Consider the following 12,674-nt stretch of genomic DNA (forward strand, 5'->3'; position numbering starts at 1 on the left):
CAGTAATTGTGGGCGCCTGGGTGGCTCAGTGGGTTAAGCCTCTGCCTTTGGCTCAGGTCATGGTCTCAGGAGCCTGGGATCAAGCCCTGCATTGGGGTCTCTGTTCAGCGGGGAGCCTGCTTCACCGCCCCCCTACCCCGCCTGCCTCTCTGCCTACTTGTGATCTCTCTGTCAAATAAATAAATAAAATCTTAAAAAAAAAAAAAGTCAGTAATTGTGCACCAATGCTGATCTGCCTGTGAGTTTCTCTATTTTATTTTTTATTTTAGGGAGGCTCCATATCCAACATGGGGCTTGAACTCACAACCCCGAGATCAAGAGTCCCATGCTCTACCAACTGAGCCAGTCAGGTGCCCCTGAATTTCACTGTTTAAACCACTACAAATCTAGTTAGTACAAAGTTGATCAAAGGGAGAAAAAAAAAATCAATACTAACAATATTTCATAATGCTTTTCTAAAGAATTTCACAGGGAAGGAAACATATACTGACAAATAACCTTTTTTTTTTTTTTTTTTTTTTTTTTAGAGATAGAAAGAGTGCCCTAAGAGTGCATAGCAGGGGTGGGGAGTGGAGGCAGAGGGAAAGAAGAGAGAATCATAAGCAGGTTCCAGGTCCAGCAAGGCACCTGTCCTGGGGCTTGATCCCATGACCCTGAGATCACAACCTGAGCCGAAATCAAGAGTCAGAGGCTTAACCAACCTAGCCACCCAGGCGCCCCTCTGTTGACAAATGTCTTAAAGGAGGGAAGGCCTTGAGTGTAAGGTCAATTCTGTGCAGCTCTGTAATGATTTGTAAGCAGTGGGGAAGCGTTCCCTTGGACTCGGCACAGCTTCCCTAAAAGGAAGCACACTGCGCCGGGCCCACAGGAAGGCTTCAGGCACAGCCCATCGCCACAGTCTCGTGTGTGGGTCTTACACAAGGAATGTATAGAACAATCCACTGGCATGCAGGCAGAAAATACTAGGATTTTCATTTATATTTACGTTAGCTAAATATATGTATGTGTCTGTAATTTTTATCCGATAAAAGGTCTGAGAGCAAAAAGTCTGCTCTTTTATCAAGACACCTGAAAAGTCAACCCTTGTAGAAAAACAGGAATTGGATGAAAGCATGGTTAGAAGAACACAGGTGGTTGGCCAAACTGTCCTCACCTGAATACACGTTCCTATAAAAGTATACCCAGCATCAGAAAGATCTCACTTCGTCCAAACATTTCTATGCATTTTATACGATGCCAGTAAAAACCTCCATGGATTCTTTGTTGAAAATTGGTAAAAAACCGGTAAGGAAGCAGCAGAAGAAGAAACCAAGGGACTGTTCCCAAGTACAACCACACCCAGACCAGGAAGATACTAGGAATAAACCGAACCAAAGAGGTAAAAGAGCTGTACTCTGAAAACTACAGAACATGAAAGAAATGGAAGAGGAGGGCGCCTGGGTGGCTCAGTGGGTTAAGCCGCTGCCTTTGGCTCAGGTCATGATCTCAGGGTCCTGGGATCGAGTCCCGCATCGGGCTCTCTACTTGGCAGGGAGCCTGCTTTCCCCTCTCTCTCTGCCTGCCTCTCTGTCTACTTGTGATCTCTCTCTGTCAAATAAATAAATAAAATCTTTAAAGAGCAGCTTTTTTTTTTTAAATTTATTTGACAGAGAGAGAGAGAGAGAGATCACAGGTAGGCAGAGAGAGAAAGGAGGAAGCAGGCCCCCCGCCGAGCAGAGAGCCTGATGTGGGGCTCGATCCCAGGACCCTGGGATCACGACCTGAGCCGAAGGCAGAGGCTTAACCCACTGAGCCACCCAGGTGCCCTAATAAATAAAATCTTAAAAAAAAAAAAAAAAAAAAAAGAAAGAAAGAAATGGAAGAGGACCCAAAGGAATGGAAAAACATTCCATGCTCATGGATTGGAAGAACAAACACTGTTAAAATTTTCGTCTATGCTACCCAAAGCAATCTACACATTTAATACAATCCCTACCAAAATACCAGCCGTGTTTTTGACAGAACAAACAATCCTGAAATTTGTGTGGAACTACAAAATACCCAGAATAGCCAAAGCAATTCTGAATAAGAAAAGCAAAGCTGGAGGCATCATGATTCAGGACTTCAGCTCTATTACAAAGCTGTCGTCATCAAGATAGTATGGTACTGGCATAAAAACAGACACAGAGACCAATGGAACAGAATAATGGACTCACAACTCTATGGTCAACTAATCTTTGACAAAGCAGGAAAGAATGTCCAGGGGAAGAAAAGATAAGTCTCTGCAACAAATGGTGCTGGGAAAACTGGACAGCCACGTGCAGAATGAAACTGGGCTGTTCTTGGGGTGCCTGGGTGGCTCAGTGGGTTAATAAGCCTCTGCCTTCGGCTCAGGTCATGATCTCAGGGTCCTGGGGTCAAGTCCCGCATCGGGCTCTCTGCTCAGCAGGGAGCCTGCTTCCCCTCTCTCGCTGCTCTGCCTGTCTGCTTGTGATCTCTCTCTCTGTCAAATAAATAAATAAAATCTTTTTAAAAAGAAAAAAAAAAGCAACTGGGCTGCTCTCATTCACTATACACAAAAATAAACTCAAAAGGGATAAAAGACCTAAATATGACACAGGAAACCATCAAAATCTGAGAATACAGGCAGCCACCTCTCTGACTTTGGCCATAGTAACTTCTTACTAGACATGCTGCCCGAGGCAAGGGAAACAAAAGCAAAAATGAACTATTGGAACTTCATCAAGATAAGAAGCTTCCCCAAAGCAAAGGAGACAATCAACAAAAACTAAAAGGGGGCCTATGGAATGGGAGAAGTATTTGCAAATGACATATCTGATAAAGGGTACTTCCAGTATCTGACTTCATACTTCCAAAATCTAGGAAGAACTTATCAAACTCAACATCCAAAAAAACAAATAATGCAGGGGCGCCTGGGTGGTTCAGTTGGTTAAGCATCTGCCTTCAGCTCAGGTCATGATCCTGGAGTCCTAGGATCAAGTCCCACATCTGGCTCCTTGCTCAACAAGGAGTCTGCCTCTCCCTCTGTCTGCTGCTCCCCCTGCTTGTGCTTGCTCACATCTCTCTCTCTCTGACAAATAAATATACAAAATCTTTACATTTTTTTAAAAGAAAGAAAAACAAATAATCCAGTTAAGAAATGGGCAGAAGACATGAACAGAGATTTTCCCAAAAAAGACATCCAGATGGCCAACAGGCACATGAAAAGATGCTCAACATCACTCATCATCAGGGAAATACAAATCAAAACCACAGTGAGACACCACCCCCCCACCAGTCAGAATGGTTAGAATTAACAAGTCAGGAAATGACAGGTGTTGGTGAGGATGCGGAGAAAGGGGAACCCTCTTACATGTTGGTAGGAATGCAAACTGGTGCAGTCCCTGTGGAAAACAGTATGGAGGTTCCTCAAGAAGTTAAAAATAGAGCTACCCTGTGATCCAGTGATTGCAATGCTAGGTAATTAGCCAAAGGATACAAAAATACAGATTCAAAGAGATACATACACTGTGATATTTACAGCAGCATAACAAGAGCCAAATTATAGAAGGGGCCCAAGTGTCCACTGACTGATGAATGGATAAAGAAGATGTGATACACACACACACACACACACACACACACACACACACTAAAATAACACTCAGTCATCAAAAATAATGAAATCTTGCCATTTGCAACAACGTGGCTGGATCTAGACGGTATTATGCTTAGTGAAATAAGTCAAAGAAAGACAAATACCACATGACTTCACTCATAGGTAGAATTTTTAAAAAACAGATAAACACAGGAGATAGAAAAAAAAGAGAGAAACACACACAAACCAGAAAACAGACTCTTAACTATAGAGAACAAACTTGAGGGTTGCTGGAGGGGAAGGGGGTGGGGAGATGGGCTAAGTAGGTGATGGGTATTAAGAAAGAGACTTACGATGAGCACTGGGCATTGTATGGAAGTGATAAATCACTCAATTCTACTCCTGAAACCAATATTACACTATACGTTAACTAGAATTTAAATAAAAATTTGGAAGGGGGGAAAAAAATGAACAAGTCAAAAAAAAAAAAAAAAGGAAAGAAAAAAATGGTAAATGATTATAAAGTTCATCTGAGCGAGTAAATACGAAAAACTTACCAAGACATGTTTAAAAGAAGTATAATAAAGGGGCGCTTGTTCTCACAAGTATCAAAGCTTTCTATAAAGAAACAGTAGTTCCAAATATGTTGAACTGTTCGACAGAGTTCCTTTTTTAAGTCACTTAAACATAAGTGAAGTGAGTTAACAAACAGGCCATAGACATACGGGATTAGGACATGACAAGGTAATTCAAAGCAGCAGATTAAGAATAATGGTAAAGCAGCCAACCAACCAGCTAGAAAGAAATTATGTCAGATCCCCATCTCGCCCCGTATTAAAAAGATGCCACTTTCTAAAAATTAGAAGAAAGTATTTTTAAAATTTTACCATCTTGCAATGGGAGAAGTTTTCCTAAGCATGATGGGAAAACCCAGAAGCTATAAAGGAAAGGTGACAGATTTGACAACATAAAAATGTAAAATTACTACGTAGCGAGACACCTGGCCAGGCATTGGAGAACGAGGAAACATCTGCAGGGCATAAAACTAAAGGCTGATATCCGTAATCTGGGAATAATCCCTTCATGTCAACATTAAATCAATGACCGTCAAAGAACACAAAAAAGACAAATCCTAGAAAAAGAAACGCAAACAGTCAATAAACCCCTGACCCCACTGTCTCCGCCTCACACAGAGCATTTTAAGTGATCCCTCATCTGTCCCGCAAGATTGGCAAAGATTAAAAGTATCCATTGTTGGCAACGGCATGAAGAAATCAGCACTATGATACACATCCATGGAAGTGTAGAGTAACGGAATCGTTAACCTTTTTGGAAAGTTGTTTGCCAGTGTTTATCATCATTTAAAATATGACTTCTAGCAATTCTGTTTCCTGAAATATGTCCTAAAGAATTACAAAACTATAAAGATAGTCTCTACAGCATTACTTGTAATAGGATAATGCTAGAAATAGCCTAAATGTCCAATCGGAGGGGAAGAGTTAAATAAAACCACACCGAGGAATACTAATGGACTGATTACATATCATTGTGTAACAAAATTACCCCAAACTCAAAAACGCAATAAACATGTATGATCCTTATTGCTTCTGGTGAGGTATTCGGGAGTAGCACAGATGGGCATTTCCAGCTCAGGATCTCTCATGAGGCTGAAGTTATCTGAAGGCTGACCTGGAGCTGGCTGGCCTCCCTCCAAGCTGGCGCTGGGCCAGAGGCCAGCTGCTGCGCAGGTGGCCTTCTCCACTGGCTGTGTGAGTGTCCTTGCAACATGGTGGTTGTGGGCCCTGAAGTGAGCAATCCAAGAGAGGCTAAGGCTGAAATTGGGATGTCTTTTAAGCCCTACAACGTCATTTCCACCATACCCTATCGATCACACAGAACAGCTATGGTTCAGTACGAAGGGAGTCTACGAGGGTATAAATACCAGGCAGCAAGGATCATTGAAGCTGAAATTCAAAGACTGAATAGCAGGGAAGTCAGACAAAGAGAGTGCAAGGAGACACCCACAAAAACCTTTAAGTTTACAAACAGGAAGTAGAGATGAGGCTGGATAGGTCAATGGAAACTGATTCATGGCCATCACTCTAACCGTGTTTAAGGAGATTTTTATATAAAGCCACTAAGTCACAAGCAGAGCTCTGTTTTAGTAAGACCACTCCGGTTATTACATGGAGGGTGGACTGAGTAGACAAGGCCATGGGGCAGGGATGGAGGTTAAGCCATCAGCTGAGAGGCCATTAAAATGATCCTGACAAGGAAATGGTAATTTGGCAATAGAAGGGGAGAAAAGTCAGGCAAGTTCGGAGATATTTAGGGTCAAGTCTAAAGGAATCTGTATTTAGACATATGGATTACATGATAGGGGAGAAACCAAGTTTGGCTCCTAGGGTTTTGACTAGAACAATTAGGTGATTAGGCACAGAGGATGAAAAACAGGTTTGGGGGTTAGAAAAAGTTTCTTTTCTTAACAAGTTGGGTTGGAGATGCTTGCACACATGGAAATGTTGAATAGGCACTGGACACATGGGACCTGGAGGTCAGGAGCTATGCCTGGGCATTAAAAACTCCTGAGCTGGGACACCTGGGTGGCTCAGTTGGTTAAGCGGCTGCCTCCGACTCAGGTCATGATCCCAGCGTCCTGGGATCGAGTCCCACATCGGGCTCTTGCTCCGTGGAGAGCCTGCTTCTCCCTGTGCCTCTGCCTGCCGCTCTGTCTGCCAGTGCTTGCGCGTGCTCTCTCTCTCTCTCTGACAAATTAAAAAACAAAACAAAACAAAACAAAAGCTCATGAGCCATCAGGATATCCGTGGAAACTGGGAACCGTGAGACAGAGAACTGTTGCTTTTAAAAGGAAGAGTTTACAAGAGACTGAAAATTTCAAGGCGGCCAGAAAGGTAGACAGGAGAATACCAGGAGAGGCTACTGACACGAAGATAGTGGTGATCAAGAGTGGTCATACTACTAAGCTGAACAATTTAAAACTGAACAAACATTGTACAACAACTAAAAAAAAGACCGTAGAGACAGAGAGCTTCCTCCCTTTCTGGGAAGGATGCAAACAGCATTGATGACTTCTGGTGTGGTGCTTCTCAAAGTGTGACGTACATACAAATAACTTGGGGATTATATGAAAACACAGATTCTGGCTCAGTAGGTGTTGGAGAGGGCCTGAGATCCTGTTTCTAAGAAAGTCCCGGGTGATACTGGTACTCCCAGACCACAGACATTTGGGATAGCAAGGCTCCGTTGTGGCTCTCCAATTTGACTGAGCACAGACTCACACGAAGGTCTTAAAAACAGATTATTGGGCCTCACCCCTACAGATTATGATTCAGCAGGTCTGGGATAGGATCTAATTTGCATTTCTAACAACCTCCCTGGCAATGGTGATAGTGATTCCACGGGTTCCCCAAGACCACAGTCTGAACTGCACCCTTCTAGAGGACCACCGCTTACCTACTGCTGGCCACAACATGGCGAAATCCATTTGGATCTCAAAACAGTGCAAACAAGAGAGATCCCTGTGCACCACCGCAGTCAGTCTGCGACCAGAGCTCACGGAAGGCAGGGCCTACTACTTGCTATCCATCACTCTCATGGTTACTGTATCCCAGCGAAGGACGCCTTCTTATCTGATGTATCATCATTCTGAAGACTTAACTCTCAGCAGTGGGTGCCTACTTTTTACAGGTCTCAAGGCTTTATCTTGCTGGTAAAGCCATTTCCTGGTATTAAACCAAGCAGCTGCTAATAAGCACTACTTCCTTTACTCGGGATGTACATTGCACCACAGACATTCTTCCCCGGGGGGACACAGTTTTAGACAAAACCCTACGCACAAAAAGGGAAAAATTTTATTTAAGGAGAACTCAATTCCCTTATATATTTATTAAGCACCCAAATGTGTTTTATGTAAGGCACCTAAACACGAAAGAGATGGATTACAAATATAAGCCCTGCTCTCAAATCCGTAACATCAAAGACACCAACAATCAAGTTAAAACATGACAAAGGCCATCTGAAAAGACAGCTGACACTAATTTTTATTCAAGCCACCCAGCAGATACCTCAATCCATTTGCACAGAACGTGCGCTTGTTATTAAAAGCAACAGACACAGGGAGGAGAAAATACCCAACAGGGGTGACCAGGAAAGGCTTCCTGGATGAAGTAATTTCGTAGTGGAAGGAGACAGATGGACAGTCTTTTCACAGGTGGAGAACCCGGAAGACTAGACCATTCCTTAAGAAAAATCAATTAAACATGTGGCTTGAGCATCTGCTGAGAAAAGGCTTCATCTACCGCTCCTCGCGGGGTGATCCACAAGAAAGATACCCAGGAAAAAGCACAGTACCTGCCCTCAAAAAAGGCTTACGCTCCCGTTTGGAGAGCAAGGCAAGCATATCCTTCCTTGAAGGCGAAATTAAGGATCGAGCGCGCCGCCCCCACCCCAACACTAGGGGGGAGTCTAGGGCGAGGCGAAGGCATCTCCAGGCGGTCTCACAGGCAGTCAAGAGACGCGGTCCCAGCACACGCCGGCGGCCACCGGGGCCTGGGGGGCGGCCGAGACCGGGGGTAGGGGGGCGGCCGAGACCCACGGAGAGGGCGCACCGGGCCCACCGACGCGGGAGGCAGGGAAAGGCTCGGAGGGTCGCCCTGCTTCGGTCTGTCCGGCCCTTACCGAGCCCCCCGCACCCACCAACACTGGGTGGGGGACAGGCGGCCACGGGCGCCAGCAAGAGGTTTCCGCGGCCCCAGGGCGCGCCCCACTCTCAGCCCTGGGGCCACCCTTCCTCGGAGCCGGGCTCCTCCTCTCCCTGAGCCGCTGCCTCTGGCTCTGCCCCGGGGCCGACCGGAGTCTGTGGGGCCGAAAGCAACCTCAGAGCCTCAACGTCGGCAACCCCGGGTCGCAGTGCCGTGAGGACGCGGGGGCGGGGTCGGAGCGGCGAGCGGAAATGCGCTGCTTCCTTCCGGCCGGCGGCTCACGAGACGGGGCGGGGCGCCCCGGGTAGGGGCGGGGGCTCACGCTGACGGACGGCTCCGGGGACCTATGGGTGCGGCCGCGGCGGCCCGGCCTCCCTGGCGCGCCCCTTCCTCGCGGCCGCGGACGCCCCCCCGGTTCCCCATTTCTCGGGTGTCGCGCAAAGCGCCGCCGCTGTCCCGGTGGCCGCTGCCCGGTCCTCTCTGTCCCCTCAACGCGTTGCGGGTTGTTGTGCGGCCCCGCCCCCGCGGCCCTAGGCGCCCCCCGGCCGGCCGGCCTCCTTCCCCGCCCGGAGCCGCGCGCCAGGACGGCTGAGGCCGCAGGTCTGTGACTGCGTGTCGGGCCGCGGGCGGCGCGAGGGGCACGCGGGCGCGAGGCTTCGGCGGCGGGCGGCGGGGAGTCCGGCGTCCCGCCGAATGCGCCACGACCACCGGAAGCCCGCGGGCCGTCCCGCCGCGCTCTGCAGTCAGGGGGCGCGGCCCGGGCCGCGGGGCGTCTGGGGGCGCCCGCTCGTCCGCGCGAACTGCGGGGCCGGGGGCGGCAGGTCGGGAGTGAGGAAGTTTGCCGAGGGCGGGGCCGCGTTCGCGGGCCACTTCTCGCTCCGGCCGCGCGGGCCTGGTCCGTGCCGGAGTCCGCGGCCGTGCCACGGTGCCCAGCCGGAGCGAGTCCCCGAACTTGGGCGGGCGCGGCCGGCCCCTCGGCGTCCGCTGAGGACACCCGGTGCTGTGGGGCTGGGGTGCGGCGGGAAGCTGGGGGAGGTGCCCTGCAGCGCCCGCGACGCTCCCCGCGCGCTGGCCCTTCGGAGTAGAGGGCAAGCGTCGCTTCCCTCTCCCTTCGCGTGTTTGAGATGGCATTCCCTTTCCTTGGTGGGGAAACTTTTGTTTCGTAGTTCGTGCGCTTATCGCAGGTGCCCGACCCCGAGTTGGCAAGTAAGTGTTTGTGGCCCGTCTGTCTTAACTTGTTAGAGTGTATCGGCTCTGGGATATTTACAACTCCTTCCCCAGCCCTTAGAAAGGGCATGATTCCAGGATAGAGTGACTGGGAAACGAGCCCATGGACCCCAGACTTTCTGCCTACACTCCTTTTTTCCTCCCTCGCTGCTGCTTCAGGTTCTCCATTTTCATTGTTTGTACTTAACTGTTTTTGCGTCTCACTTTTTTTTTTTTTTTTTTGGTATGAATGAACGAACGAATAAATTGTATAATTTTGGTTGGTTGGTTGGTTCCTTCTATAAAGCAAGTTGTTTACCTTTAGGATTTGGTAAACTGCCCAAACAGTGGTGCCCGGCACCTGGTCATATTTCGTAGTAATTAGTAAAACGCTGTTCATTATTCAGAGGAGGAAAGCAAGATGTTCCGGAGGACTGTAGCCAGCTTACTCACTGCCACCACTCCCTCGCCTCCCACTCGCTGCTTCCAAACCAGGCTTCTGCACCCTGCCTTTACTCCCACTTTTGCTCCCTGGGATAGCAGCTGCCCTGATTGGCACACCCCCGCTGTCATCACCACTGAGGCGTGTTCCTAAAGCTTCCAGTGTGAATTGTTTTTAAAGAACACTGATATTAAAATTCTGGTACCTGAGACCAAACAATATGTCACTTCTTCAGAATCCGGCTCTCAACAAATTTACTACTGAATGCCTCCTCCCGTGGTAGGAAACTGTAGGACATAATCTAAAACTGCATAATTATGTGACCAATTGCCAAGGTAACTGCAGTGGCTCAGGAAGGAGAAAGCAGCAGCAGCAGCAGCAGCAGCAGGCACAGGCACAGGCACAGACAGGAAGCCTTCTTGCAAGAAGGGCAGGGGCTGGTCTGGGATGCCCACCTGTATTCTTAACTCTTGACAGCGTGTATTAAGTAAATATTGGTGTTGTGTCGTGACAGTAACTTTGAAGGCTGGTTAAGATTTGATGGGAAAGTGGGAAGGCATGCTAGGCCAGGGACAAGGCTTCAAGTCACTTAAGCACAGATGAGCACAGGGTGTGTTGGGGAGAGAGTACTGGCATACGGACAGGCAGTTTACTTTTCTGTTGTTTGTAGGAGTGGTTGGAAGAACAATGCATGTAAGTCTTTGACACCATGATATCCATCAGGCAAAGAAAAGGAGTGAAAACCACAGAAGTTTCTGAGGATTATGCAGCACAAGAAACAAATGCGAAGTTGGAAAATAAATTGCCATCTGGTAGGTGATTTAAATTAAAGCACCATTTGGGATTGCTTTAATTTTCTGCATATTAAAATATCTCCCTCCAATAGAATAAGAATTTGGTGAGACCTGACAGTTGGGGAGACTTGTTCTAATACCCTGATGTTTTAGTTCGACAAATGATTTGATTCTACTTTGATAATACCAGCTTTATAGTTATTATCAGATAAAAGGTGAAAGAGCTCTGATTAGAACCCATTTTTTCTCAGCTTTCTGTTCAGTAGGTTCTGGTTTTGCCAATCTTTGACTTCCTAAAGTAATGCTTTCCCCCACGGTTCAGATTTTAGTCTGTTTCTAAATTTTCTGGTTTGTGTGTGCTGTTCACTCTGCACAGCCTTACCTTGGGAGACTTTCTCATTTCATGAAGGTATTGAAAATGAATCAAACTTCTTTTTATTCTTTATATGAATTCCTGAAATTTTCTCCTTTGGTTTGGGGAGGGAGGACGGTCAAAATTGGGTGAGTTGTTTATATAATGCTGAAGATTCTTGCTAAGCTGTACATCAAGTGGTATTAATTACCAACTTCCTGACTCCATATTTGCTTTCTTAACTAAGCATGCTCAGGGTTTTTAAAAATAAGCATGGGGGCACCTGGGTGGCTCAGTGGGTTAAAGCCTCTGCCTTCGGTTCAGGTCATGATCCCAGGACTGGGATCGAGCCCCACATCGGGCTCTCTGCTCCGCGGGGAGCCTGCTTCCTCCTCTCTCTCTGCCTGCCTCTATGCCTAGTTGTGATTTCTCTCTGTCAAATAAATAAAATATTTTTAAAAATTAAAATAAATAAATAAATAAAAATAAGCATGAAAAATTCCATGTCAACCATTTTGGATATCTGACAGAATTTACATTAATGGCAGCTATGTTAATTCTTATCAGCCAGAACTAGTAAAGTAATTTGGGGGAACAGTTTTATAAAATAAAATTAATCTATATCGAGAAGTTATTCCATCCAACTCAGCTATTAGCAATTTTGGATAAGGCAGTATACTTTCTTAAGACTTAAACAATGTAACTTCAAGTTTGCTTTTTTGTTTATTATTTTATTTATTTTTTAAAGATTTTTTTTTTCAATTTATTTGCCAGAGAGAGAGCACGGGAGCAAGAATGAGCAGGGAGGAGAGAGAGAAGCAGGCCCCCTGCTAAGCAGGGAGTGGACTCGGGTCTAGATCCCAGAACTCTGGAATCATGACCTGAGCTGAAGGCAGATGCTTAACCAACTGCCCCAAGTTCTCTTTTTTATATTAAAACATAATTTTGAGGGGCGCCTTGGTGCCTCAGTAGGTTAAAGCCTCTGCCTTCGGCTCGGATCATGATCCCAGAGTCCTGGGATCAAGCCCTACTTTGGGCTCTCTGCTCAGTAGGGAGCCTGTTTCCTCCTTTCTCTCTGCCTGCCTCTCTGCTTACTTGTGATCTCTGTCTGTCAAATAAATAAATTAAATCTTTAAAAAAAATAAAATAAAACATAATTTTGAGATTCTTCATTTTACTGAAGCAGTATTTATTTATTTGTGTCAGGAAAAAAAACCTGAGAACTAAAGAAAAGCAAAAGAGAAAAGAAAAGAAAAAAGAAAATCCTCCCACAAACAAATCGATCCTGAGAATACCACCCTTGAAATTTGATCTTGCTGTCTGTCTCTGCAGGGATATAAATGCAAGCATTCATATGTGGTTTTACAAAATTGAGATCCTAGCTCTTTTGTAACTTGCTACATTTCTTCTTTTATGTTATGAACATATCTTAAGTCAGTCAATGTAGTTTAAAATGTTACCACCATAGTCATTGTGTGGCCATAGCATAGTTTATTTAACTCATTCCTTGTTGAGTGTTTAGATGGTTTTTAACCTTTTTTTTACTTAGATAAACAGAACTATGAGAAATATACTGTGGCCG

General features: G+C 46.3%; 1 protein-coding gene across 5 annotated transcripts in view; it reads left to right on the forward strand.

Annotated features, from left to right (window-relative positions):
• Nucleotides 1-8,590: 8,590 nt before the first annotated feature.
• Nucleotides 8,591-12,674, forward strand: part of DPY19L3 (dpy-19 like C-mannosyltransferase 3) — a 70,640-nt gene continuing 66,556 nt past the window's right edge. Inside the window, exons 1-2 of one of the 5 annotated variants that reach the window (XM_045987482.1) lie at nt 8,591-8,898; nt 10,617-10,758. In XM_045987482.1, the coding sequence (XP_045843438.1) occupies nt 10,656-10,758 (103 nt within the window). In that variant the 5' untranslated portion in view covers nt 8,591-8,898; nt 10,617-10,655. Of the gene's footprint in view, nt 8,899-9,389; nt 9,505-10,616; nt 10,759-12,674 lie in introns of those variants that run through there. The other 4 variants (XM_045987481.1, XM_045987483.1, XM_045987478.1 and 1 more) reach the window with 4 other exon arrangements.

Source organism: Meles meles, chromosome 19 (genome assembly GCF_922984935.1).
Source record: "Meles meles chromosome 19, mMelMel3.1 paternal haplotype, whole genome shotgun sequence".
NCBI classification, from domain to species: domain Eukaryota; kingdom Metazoa; phylum Chordata; class Mammalia; order Carnivora; family Mustelidae; genus Meles; species Meles meles.